The 13,101-nt window shown below is 39.0% G+C and overlaps 1 protein-coding gene across 1 annotated transcript in view; it reads right to left on the minus strand.

Moving 5' to 3' along the window:
- Positions 1-71: 71 nt before the first annotated feature.
- LOC6729412 (acetylcholine receptor subunit alpha-like 1) overlaps positions 72-13,101 on the minus strand; it is a 62,556-nt gene continuing 49,526 nt past the window's right edge. Inside the window, exons 7-10 of the mRNA XM_016174779.3 lie at positions 10,921-11,381; positions 10,644-10,855; positions 9,200-9,507; positions 72-7,923 (exon numbers count right to left, since the gene is read on the minus strand). Coding sequence (XP_016036060.2) covers positions 7,717-7,923; positions 9,200-9,507; positions 10,644-10,855; positions 10,921-11,381 — 1,188 coding nt within the window. The 3' untranslated portion in view covers positions 72-7,716. The remainder of the gene's footprint in view (positions 7,924-9,199; positions 9,508-10,643; positions 10,856-10,920; positions 11,382-13,101) is intronic.

The following is a 13,101-nucleotide window of genomic DNA, read 5'->3' on the forward strand; positions in this document are numbered from 1 at the left end:
GTTTTCTTTTAATGTGTTGTCGTTTTTTAATTGTTTTCAATTTTAGTGTTGTTTTTTTTTCGCAATTGTTGCTATTATTTCAATTTGTTTTTGCGTTAGCTTAAGTTCGTTAATTAGTGTCTTACATTTAGGTTGTTAATGCATTTCCATTTTATACTGTTGTTTTAGTCAACATATTTATGCTTCTATCGATTTCGTTTAATTTGTTTAATACCTTCGATTTGTTTGTGTATGATCTGGTAATTTTTGATCAATTTTCAATGTTCAATTGTTTGCTTGCTGGCTGCGCGTGAGTGTAATTAATTTAGTTTCGGTTTGTTATGTAATATGTTTGCGGTTTTGTTGTTCAAGAGAGTTTCGAATATATATTTAATATATATAGTAATCATATATATATTTACGCACGTATTTGTTATGTGAAATGTAAATGCAACGCTTTTCCGTTTAAGTTTAAGTATCGTGTCACATTTATCTGAATTATACTGATGCACAAATGTCCATTTTACCATCTCATTTTCTCATTAGGTTCGCATTTCGCTGATCTTGCTTTGATTTGCAGTGTCAAATTTAGCTTAGTCTATACTTAGTCGCAAGTATTTTACATAAATCGGATTATCGTTACTTAGCTTACTTACGTTATGCGACTCCATTTAACTAAATTTTCAATTTAGTCAAAATTGATTCTCGTGTAGAATTTTTAGCGAGCGCTTGGGACGCCTAACTAAATGTTTACTCCATACTTGTATTTATATCTGGCTTTATTTTACTGCGTATATGTATGTATATTTATCGTTAATTATTTGGTTTTGGGTTTTATTTTTTTTGTTGAGCAATTTGCCGTTAGTTTGGCCCGTGGGCGCTTTACCTTTAACTTTAATATTCGTGGTGTTGTTTTCCCCAGTGAGTTGCAAGACTTTAAGATTTGCCATTTGCTTTGATTCGTTTTTTTTTGAGTTAAAAATCTTGACGCTAAAATTGATTTTGGTTTTCATATCTCAATCGAACGAATTGAAAGAAAATTTACACAAAACTTGCAACGGAAGCACTTAAACCTAACGGCACCTAATTGTTAATACAAAAAATATACATACAAGTGTATATGCATAATCCTATATACCTTCAAATATATAGTTAGTACAATTCTTATACACTCGAGGGATTTGTAGTTTATGAATTTACACATTTGATTTTGGCTTTATCTCGCACACACACACATGCAATGCCATTCACTCAATTTCATACACGAAACGCATACATACACAAGCATAAAATATTCGAGTATATTCGTGGAGGTGTGTGTTTAGCTTAAGGCTGTGTGTGTGTGTGTATTGTGCTGCTGGCGAATCTGCGGTTTTTTATGTCAACTATTGAAAACCTCTCTTTCGAATATGTGGAGGTGCATCAAAAATAGATAGATTCAGCTAAAATACCATTGCATGTTTTTAGGCGCATTCGTGGGTTATTAGCCTAAAAATAACATTGCATCTGGCCACCTTTATTTGTAATTTCTTTGTTCTATCAATTTCTGATGAACCTTTAGTAGTTTGGAATCATTGAAAAAGCCAGTTTCTAACTAAACCAATTGTTTTGGCCTTGCTCTCGGAAATATTTTACAAAAGTTGTCTCTAATTGCTCTGAAATGTGTACGCGCGTATCGTGTGTCGGTGTCTAAATTTTCTAGCTGTCATTGAAACCGTTTTTAATGAATTAATTTATGTATTTTTTGATTTGCCTCGCTTCTGGACAACTTTGTAAAAGTTTGTTAGCCAAATAATACTAATCATTCGGCAACTGTATGTACAAGACGAGTTTTAATGGAAATGGATCGATGTGCTGTGCCTAGAAATTCTGGAAAAGTGTTGTTCATCTATTGTCAGGTACTTGATTAGTTGCTGGGAACCGAATGGGGTCAGAGTTCAAGTGAGAGAGTGAGAGCGAAGAATGCTTCGTGGAAGGTGTCTTCATTGAATATCCTGTTAACCCTAAAGAATGCCATGATTATTCGCTAATCGAGCTTGCAGAGTGCACTTTCAGTGTGTGTGTGTGTGAGTGTGCTTGGGCGTTTGCTGGTGTGTGTTTCTATTTGTGTGTGTGTGTTGGTTTGCGCTTCAGATATTTAGCATTTCTGCATTAATCAGCGCCGCAGTTGCTTCCAATTCGATTTGTTTACTTGTTTTTCTTGTTTAGCAATACGCAGACTTTGATTCTTGTTGTGTTTGCTACAAAAGACGACCTTTGATTGGAAGACATACGATTTTATGTTTTTTGAATCTCAGGGTCAAGCCGCATATTTATCAAATACCTCAATTTCCTGTTTACATCGTAATTATTTTGCTTCAGTTACCCCACTTTGCTCGATTTCATATATTTTTTTGTTTAATAACTATTTCGCGTTTAACTAATTATGATAATTGTTAGTGCTAAGTGTGATTGGCCTTAAAATGGTTTTTCGTTTTGCTAAAATGAAACACATTATTGCCTGGTGTAAATGCCCCTATTAAAATGGAATGCAACGCGAATTAAATCGAATTTCTTGGGAAATATCTAGTTATTTCAAGTATATCCTATAAGGGCATTATACTCGGCAACTGTTGAGTAGTTTTCGTTACTAATCTCCTCAAGTATTTTCCTGTGCTTTATCTAAGATTTGTGTGTGCTCACAAGTTCGTTGTCCTTTGTAACTGTAATCGGGAAATGAATTGTACTGGAATTAAATTCTTTTCGCTTGCTGAATGATCGATCGGTGATGGATCGGCGGTTGCCTCACAATATATATCTATATATACAGGTATGAACTGCTTCAACTGCGTGCTTCTTGTGTATGCATTGCTGTGTGTGTGTGTGTTTGGGTGTGTGTGTATGTCCTGTGGTGGTTACTTTAGTTATATACAGAGTTATTGGTGAGTTGCCTATATAGTTAGTACTTAGCTTCAATGTTAACTTCGAGCCCCGATCTGCGTGATCCTTACGACCCTTACGTGACTATAGCTCCTCCGCAAAGGATCTGTTTTCCATTTCCGTGGACACACTGCGAAAATTATTTGCTCTTAACTAGTTCGTATATCATTATACTCGTACTCATATCATATATAGATGATACATATATATGTGTATATTTTCTATATGTTCTATTTGCATTTCATTTCGTCTTATTTGTGGCAGTATTTAAATTACACGGTTTCTTCTCGATTACCTAAATTAACTGCTTAACTCTCCGTATCAAGCACACTAAACATTTAGCTAGAACCTAGGGAAAACTTGAACAGAATCGATTCGAAAAAGGCAAATTCAAAATGTTTGACATTACTAGCATAATATACAGATAGTCGCTAAATTCCATTTAATTTACTCGTTAATATTTATGAATCAATGCTGAAATGAACTGTACAACTATAGGTCCGACCGATCGTGAGTGGGATCGACAGACCGACTGATTGAGTGATTGAATGAACGATTGTTTGCTTGTCTGCTTGCTTGTTTGTTTGGGCGGTGCGTGTGTTTGTGTGTGTGCAGGACGAAGGACCGGCACACCCACACGCCCACACACCCACACAGAGCCAAACCTATTTGTTTATAACCTAAAAACACAACCAATGAGAGCATATACACTTCTATGTATTTGACGTTAATTAGATTTTGTTTTCTCGAGTGTCTTTTTTTCACTTTTCCTCCTTGTGTTTTGCATTATTTGGTAAAACGAGTTTTCATTTATTTCTCTATTTATTTAGTTTTTTGTTTTAGTTTGGCTTTAGCGTGTCGATTTCCCAAGTGAAACAATTTACAAAAATGGTTTTTGTTGAAATGAATTTCATCTAATTGTTCTTCCACGCATCTCGCATATTTTTATGTGTTTTTTTTTTGCTTTTTGCATTTTTATATTTGCATAGTGACATTAGGTTTAAATATGCATAAATGTTTTATAGGGGTTTTACTCGTTTAGTTTATTTTATTCACAGAAAAGTTACGCCATTTACTTGTCATTAGTTCTTTGTTTTTCTTTCGCTTTGCTGCGTTTAAATATATTTAAATAGTTGATTGTCTAAAACTATAACAAAAGGTTTGTTAAGCTGGAAATCTGTACAAAATAGTTTAAAATTAAGAAGCTTACAGTAAATAGTCGATTCAACAATTTGTATGCATTCAAACAAAACTTATATCAGCACACTAAAACTATTTGAATAATTCCTAATAAACAAACATATTTAAAGCCTAAGCAAGTGTTAATTTAAATGTATATAATATTTACAAGTCACACCAAAAATGGCTGATATTTTTTGCCTATGATTCTGAAGTTTAAGTTAGATCTTAACAAAACCAATAACTAAGAGCCGAATGTATCGTTATTGTACAAAATATATTTTATTTTTCCATTTGGTAATACCGGTTTGCCCTTTTGCTTTAAACTATTTCTTGTGTACGGACTTTTTGTAATTCAATTTTGTCCTCTATGAATAATTTTTGCAATCAGTTTTTTTGCCTTGTGTCAGTGGTTATTCAGTTTTGCATTTTAAAAGGTGTCATGTGTTGTGTTCCATATTCTATGTATTTATGCGTGTGTTTTTTTTCTATATATACTTCATATTTTTCAGACTTTTTTATTTTATGCTTTTCGATACGGAAGTCGAGAATGTTGTCAAATAGTTTACGCGCTTTTTTTCATTTCAGTTAGCAACATTGTGTGTGTCAATTTTTTTTAGTTTAAATTTTATAAGCTCAGTTTAATACTTTCAATATATGATGCACAATTGTATTTCCTGTTTGTGTAATAAATGAACGGGTATTTTTGTGGATTTTGTTGCTGCCTTTGCATTGCATTGTTCATTTAATCGATTTAATTTAAATGTGACATTGGTTTCATTCTAATTTAAGTCCTCGCATTTGTATTTAATTACTTGATTTATGATATTCCGACGTTTATTTTATAGGCTTTATAATACGTTTAGTTTAATAGCTAGATATTTAAAAAATGTTAACTGTTGATTTTTATGCACTATACATTTTAATACACCCAAAACGGCATCTGCTATTTAGATTTTCCTGTTTAGTTTTCCTCTTTTTTATCGCTATCGTGTGCTTGTGTGTGTGTGTTTCTTTTTTGGCTGTGTGCATCGTGATAAAATAGTTGATTATAAAATAATTGCAACTTTAAAATTTCCACCCAGTTCCACCCAGAACAAGTCCAAAATGTATATCATTTTCCAGCCCAGCTCCGTGCCGCTTTTTCCGTGTGCTTAAACAGTGCCACATTCGTTGGCTTGGAAAACTATTTTAATTAATTCACACTCACAAATGTTGAATATTTTCGATTAGGAATTTTAATTAAACTTTTGCCGCCTCGCACGCACAACTCTGCTGACGCAACATTCAGACATTTCTCGTGGCAACAATGAGCAACACCCAGGCCGCTCGACAACCCTGGCAGTGAGCTCAGGGTTGCCGCTGTTGCTTGTCGCGACATTCTTTGCTAATAGTTTCCACAGATTTCACTTATGCTTGGCAAGTTATTGTTGCTGTAATGTGATTACACTGAGAAAATTGAAAAGACTTCAGCACGCATTATGAATTTAATTGAAATAAAGTTTTGTTTTTTAATATTTAACAAAAGTAAGAGAAAATCAAATTGAATCCAATATTTATAAAAATAAAAACTTTAGTTTTCAGTGCTTTTCCAACCGTGCGAGTGTAAGTATTTGTTTACTTTTGGCTTTTTATTAACTCGCACACAGCCTCTTATGCACACAGCAAGGCAAATTGCATTCCGCACTTAATTTGTTGCATGCCTTGCGGCGTTGCCACGCCCTCTTTCGCCCCAACACCGCCCCTTTTGGCGCCGCCTCTGTCGAAAAAGCAACGGTGGCTCTTGCATTTGCTTAATGTTTACTGTTCTTGTTGCTCCAGCGGCAGAAAACTTTTCCAAAATCAATTAAAAATGCAAAGGCATAAATGAGGGGCGAGTGGGCGTGGCAGTCAACCTTGTGGCAAGTTTCGCTTGCTTTGGCATTTAAATTGAAGGTGTTCTCTGTGTGCCACTCGACCGGAGCCATTGGAATGGCTAGAAACCAGAGCCCAGAACCCAGACCTCAGACCTCAGAAGCCAGAACTCGGAGCTCAGAACGGTACTCGCGTGGCCCGTTGAAAGTAATTAAAAACTTTTATTTTAAATTGAACTTGCCAAAGGTTTCGGAACGCTCCGTATGCTCCAATGAATGCATAATGAGTGCCGAGAACTACAAAGGAGCTGCTTAAATAAACGGCAAGGGCGGAGTGGGTGGTTGGGTGGTTGGAAAACAATCAAAATCGAAATCAAGTGAAAATGGAATTCGTATTAAACGCAATAATTTAATTGATTAAAGGCTGCAAACTAAACAAATATCCATTCGCTTTAGTTATTGTTACTTGTTTACCGCCGTGTCTGTCTGTTTGTGTGCGTGTTTTTAATTGAAATTGTTTTGTGTTTTGACTAGATGCAATCCTATAAATACGTATACGTACTCTATATATATATTTATATGTATGCTTGCACGGTATAATATATATTTATGTACGTTTGTGTGTGTGTTGGTTGCTCGTGTGTTTAGTAAAAATGTGTGACTTTAAAAATGTGACGACGACTCGCTTGTATCGACATTCAACTAAATTTATTTCAGAATTTCGCGCTTCTTACGAGCCGATTTGTCGGACCTCGTGTTTGTTTTAATATTAAATTTAATTCAATACTAGATTTGCTTAGCTACCACTAGTTACGACTTATCGGCTAATTAAATGTAGTTTATCGTATTAACTTCACTTATTTATGCTAAAAATAGATTGGAATTCAATGCGATTTAATTTTACCCATTCTGCGTGGGCGCATTTCTTCAGTGTTTTGTTTTTGCTCTGCTAAAAATAATGCGAAAAATATGCACAAATAAATAAACCATTAAAATTGATTTTCTTCTTCATATGTATATTGTGGCACGCACACACTCACACAGTCTCCTGCAGAAGCACCCACACTCACGCACTGAACACATGCAGTCAGATTTAAATTTAAAATGCAATTTTAAAACATTTTCATTTGTTTTTGCTTCTTTTTGTTTGCTTTCTTGTTTTGTGTTGTGTGGAACTTTAAAACTAAAAGATGTAACAAGGAACTTTTTGGCGCTCAAAAATACAATATAACTTACAAAACTCCATACGCTTTTTACAACACTGGTTCGGGAACCACCTAAACTCTTCGACCACACAATCATACATCAAGTACATCAAAAAACTTACAAACTAAGCTCCGCTCCGCAGCGATCTTGTGGCTTGCGTTGCTGTCCAGCACTGTCACGGTTAATCAACACTACAACTCCATCAAATTACATTACATACATATTTTGATCAACTGCTCCAAAAACTTGCCTCCATTCGATTGTATCTCAATTCATTTCGCAATGTTCACTTCACTCGCCTCGCGCATATTTACGATGGGCTCCAAGAGTCATCCGTTTCGTTGGTGCTGCCAACACTACTTACAATAACCTTTGCAACACTGCCGATGACACTGCCACTGTCACTGGCGTTGCTAATACTGATGCTGCTGCTGCTGCTGTTAGAGTTGTACAACGCCGAGGAAATACTCATGGTTTGGCTCATCGTATATTATCCACGATCATCGTCGCGAGCGGCGAACAGGGTCCGCAGCGAGCTGATGATTAGATTCCACCAGCCAGCCGCGAACCCAAGTGGTCGCTATAAGGTGTTATCGCTGCCCATCTTGAGCAGCTCGAACTTCTTCTTGGCAATCTTCGAGTAGAGTATATCGATCGGCTGCGATTGGTCGTACAAGCTGGGTGCCTGCAGGATAATCAGCGCTGTTCCGACCACGCAAGCGATCGCGAAGATCCACAGAAACATACGATCCAATACCATGGCAACGTACTTCCAGTCCTCTTCCACCTGAAAGTTGTGGAAATAAAGTCAGGATGAGTTGGGATTTCATTGAATTAAACAAGAAAATAGTCAAAAGTAGGTACATATACTAACAAATAGCTACTTCAAAGCTTTTCAATTTAAAGTAATTGCTTGTACATATATAAATAAAGAAAAGTAGACAGGAAAACTAATAAGTCTTTCATTGCTCCTAACCATCTTCATTAATCATTTTGCCATTCGAATAAAATGGTTTTGGCACATCCAAATCAGATTTGCGGTCCGGGCTTTGCCAGTTAAATTGAAATGTTCCAGAGCAAACATCGATTGCAACTCGAAGCCCACACTCACCGCACACTCCATCTGCACACACGCATGCACATAGACGATGTACACACACCACCCTTGCAACCAATTGCACACCCAGCAATTCGCCAACAAATGGCAAACTGCAGTGCAGGAACCGCATGTTGCAAACTCTTCGTATTTGCGCACAAACAACTCAATCACTCAACTCCAAACGGTGGCGACAGACCGATTGCCCTTCACTCGGCACTGCTGGCGGTGCCAGAGCCAACGTGATCCAAAAAAGGATCCGCCAGTGGCCCACTCGTTTGATTCCTGATTAGAAAGGACGCTAGCAACGCGATTTAACCGGCTCCGGTTCGTTTTGGCCGTGCAGAAATGGGGGATTTTTACGGTCCTAATGCGGGTTATCAAGAGCAGACATAAACATTGCACCAGACATGCTGGCCAGGTCTTTTCGGGTCTGGCCAGCAGCGGATTTGGAGTCCGGACTGCCTGTTCCAGCTGCGAGTGCCAGACAATGATTGCGGCTGATTGGCCACCGACGGCGGGTGTGATTCGCCCGTTTTGAAATGCTGCGTGGTGCGGAGGTGTGGTACAGATTATTAGATTCGTTTCGCAACATGGAAAATTAATAACATCGCGGTGTTTCAAAAGGACGAACTGCGAATTGTGAATCAGGATTGCGAGGAGAAACGGAAATGCAAGGATTTGTTTTGCAATGGAAAAGGCAGGTAAACACAGCAACACTACAAGCCATGGACTTAAAATCTTCATAAATGGCTTAAAAGTTGTATTAACTTTTCTGGAATTGTTAATTGCTTTTTACGAGTACTATTCTGTCTACCATATATTGAATCCTCTTAAGCACTGGTTCTTATATTTTTTATGATAATTAACTGAAAAGCAAATATAATTTATGATAAAATGTTGAAATAAACAAGATTAAATTAAGTTTAGATGTTAAAAAGAGTATGGCTACATAGTTATTACTTACACTCTCAAACTTATCCTTGTTCTTCACGTGCTGCGCGATGAAGCGGGATCCCTCGATGGTCTTCTCCATTTCGCGGGCGTAGGGCTTCTCGAACGTGGGACTGAGATCGGCGGCGGCGGCAGCGGCAGCGGCGGCTGCAGCGGCCGGGCAGCAGCCGGGACTGATGTCTCCGTTGAGGCCCGACGGGCTGAACAGATCGTCGTCGGCGCCCGGGAGTGGCAGTGAGGAGGGCAGCGGCGGTTCCGCGAAACAGTGGGCGCTAATCCCGCCCGCCGCCGCCAAATCGAAGCGATGCGAAGCGGGTAGTGCTGGGGAAAAAAGATAAAAATATACTAATTAATATCTTTATAATCCTATTGAAATTACTGGTGTGTCATAGAAAGTAAAGCTTCTTATTAACTACACTTTCTATCTTGAACAGACGCTGCTTTTACGTAACTTGATACAGATTCAAAGGCCCAATTTGGGGTAGATACTTTTTTCCGAGTGTTTGCCAGCATTAACAGCATTAGGCAAATAAAGTTGTAAATGCAATTTGCAACTTTTCTGCATTGTCTTCGCCGTCGCAATGCTCCTTGGCACAATGTCCCCGAAGGAAGTGAGTGGACAAAGGACCCTCAACCTCGAGGGCGGCCCAACAGAAGCAGAGAAGCAGGACTTCAGGTCCGGGGATACAATAAGGAAACTCAATAAATAGTTTTCTGCATTCTGTTTTCCATTTATTTCGCTGGGCCATTTGAAAGTTTCAGGTCTTTTCTTTTGCGATTTCCCTTTCTTTTTCGCGCGCTTTGAAAGCCACTTGAAGTAGAAATTATTTCATTCTTTGACCGTAAGCTTAAAATTATTGCTCCTCGCGGCGTATGCGTAATATTACGTATACGCCAAGTGTGCGCTTTATTAAAAAACAGCTTCTTTACTCTTGACTCCATTTTAATGAGCCATCTAAATGCTGTCAGTTTGGGGCGACAAAATAGCATGAAAGGCATTTCCTAGAACTTATAATGCCTGGACAAAACTTTCCCTTTTGGCCGGCGTCCTTGCAGATGCACTTGTTAATTGTCATAAATTATTTCGCCCCGCCCTCCGAACACGGCATCATTATAAAGCGGTGTGTCTGAATGCATATAATTTCCATGTTGTTGTGCATATTTAAAATGGAATATAAACTGGCAAGTTGCAAGTTTCCCGTCGCTCGCTGCATGCACCGTTGGTAATGTGCCCACTAAAGCCAGTTGAAAACATTCATAAATTTCTCAGCTGCAGGATGGGGAACTACAAGAAGCCCACGAATCCCAAGACTCCAAGTTCTACACAGAAAGTTTGCCATCAAGCGGAGCGGGAAAATGGGTGGAAAACTTTTGCTTCTTTTGTATGGGATTCGCCCGCCAGAAGGAATACCATTGTTATACGGAATTGGGTTTATGGATGAGATAGTGGTTCATACCTGGAATGCCGTAGTCGCCGCTGAAACGCTTCGAATCGTAGTTGACAAACTTGTCCACATCCGGCGGCAGGTGATAGACATCGGTGAGCACCTCGGGCGGCTGGTCCTCCTCGGGCTCCTCCTTCTTGGGCCGCTCGATGCAGAGCAACTTGGGCAGGATCTGGATGAAGAGGCGCTGCACCCACGGCGCCATGCGATGCGTGACAGGGGATCTAAACAGGGAGTGTAAAGATTGAAATAAGATCCAATAACACAAGTGACTTTTTAGCCCTCTCACCTAAAATTCACATTGAGCACGGCGATGGTGACCACGACGGAGAGCGTGACCAGCATCATGGTGAAGAGCAGATACTTTCCCAGCAGCGGCACCGTCAGCGAGGTGGGCGGAATGATCTCGGCCAGCAGGAGGAAGAACACGGTGAGCGAGAGCAGGATGCTGATGCAGAGCGAGATCTTCTCGCCAGAGTCGCTGGGCAGGTAGAAGACCAGAACGGACAGGAACGAGATGCCCACGCAGGGTATGATCAGGTTGACCGTGTAGAAGAGCGTCTTCCGGCGGAGCGTCAGGTTGAACACAATGTCCAGATACGGCTCCTCGCAGCAGCTGTAGAACTTCTCGTTCCGCACCGCCGGCACCCGCATGATGTCCCACTCCACGGAGATGTAGTAGTCCTGCAGGTCGATGCCCACCTCGATGTTGTCTGAGTCGGCGGTCTGCTTCAAGTGCCTCAAGTCCACCTGTAAAGGATGCGATAAATAACTATTTACTTGAGTGTACTGCAAACTGCTTTATATTTTGTTTACAAATTACGTTTTAATTCAAAAACTGGCAACTGATTACATCGATTCAAGGGTGAGATAATCAATATGCAGGACCAGCTGGTCTTTCTTAAAACTTGCTGATTTATGGCCGGCAACTTTGGCAACTGCTGCACCTGTTCACCTCGATCCAACACCAGACCAGGCCAATCATACATCTATTTATGTTGATTTGTTGGCCCATTTCCCCAGACGAAGCTTCCTTGGAAACATTTGGGCCAAGTGCCGCGCTCACAGAATCGGAAAATCAGAGGTGATGGAAAAACGTACTTCTGACAAATTTTTGACAATCGTCAATTGCACGGAGAATCGTTTGCCGTGAACGGAGATTGAGTTGGGGATGCGGCAGGCGAATGGTTCCTATTCCTGTTCCGGATCCTAACTCAGCGACAGATGGCAGGAATCGCGATAAGTTCGACTCACGTGCGAACCGAAACACAAATGACATTTACGCTTGTTACCTTTATTTCATTTCCATTTGGCTTGATTTGTCATTGGTTGTCTGTTGCTCATTTATTTACCAGTGGGTGGGTACTTCTAGTGGAGTGTTTTTCTTATAATAACAATTTATTTTCTTCCCGTAATATATCAGGACACAGGCTTGTATGTGATTTATTTAACTTTCTTTGAAGTTTTCAAGAACATATATACCTATTGAAATCCTCAGAATTCTGTGTTTCGAACTGGTCAAATGAAACAACTTTAAGGACATCTATTCCTGTGAGACAATCGTCATTAATACCTCGTCCTGCACTTGTGCTGACACTATAAAAATCCCAAAAAGCGATCCACAAATTTCACAACCCATACGAGTTGTAGGAAAGTCGAAACTCAATGAAGCATGCTCGAAATTTGTGATGCGTAAAGGGGAGGAAAACGAAAATTTATATGTAGAATAATGTGCTGTCATTTTTCGATTTTTCCCCCCCTAACTTCCGATTTTCCTTCGCTTTTGTTGTTGCCCATAATGAACACAATAACAACAGGAAAGAGGCGCCATATAGCAATATAGCGCAACAGTTGTGTTTTTCTCGAATCATTTTGGCCATACACTTGAAAAAAGCGGGGTTGAAAAGTGGTGAATATATCTATTTAAGGTATTTTTAGCAGTATTATTCTTGGTTGTTGGTTTAATTTAAAGTAGTAAAGGACATGGGAAAAGTTTTTTAAATATTTTTTTACTTTCAAACTTCGTGTTTCGGTTGCTTCTTTTTTCTTTATACATTAAACCATGCCGAAACAAAAAGTTTTCCAAAAAGTCGTGGGCGTGGCTGGTTCATTAAACGCAGCTGCCAGCTGTTATCTCACAAACACAAGAACACACACACATGTGCATGGAAAATGGAAAATGGTGGATGGGGGGAGTCCCCCACTTGATTTATCACATGACAGCAAGTGAAACGTGTCAAGTGTACAAAAAAATAGAAAAAAAACAAAGTAAACATTAACGGCAGATTCCAAATGAAAAACGCGCACATATTTAACCACGAAAATCCACCCGAGTGAATCATAAAAAAGTAACGTTCAATGCCATTATTTTAACATGTTTAAATAGTCGTTTAAGCGCCACTTTCTTTTTTCCTTTTCCTTTAAATTAATGTTTTTTTAATCGAGTCAAGGCAACGTTTGATTAGCACTC

This window comes from Drosophila simulans, chromosome 3R (assembly GCF_016746395.2).
Source record: "Drosophila simulans strain w501 chromosome 3R, Prin_Dsim_3.1, whole genome shotgun sequence".
Lineage (NCBI taxonomy): Eukaryota > Metazoa > Arthropoda > Insecta > Diptera > Drosophilidae > Drosophila > Drosophila simulans.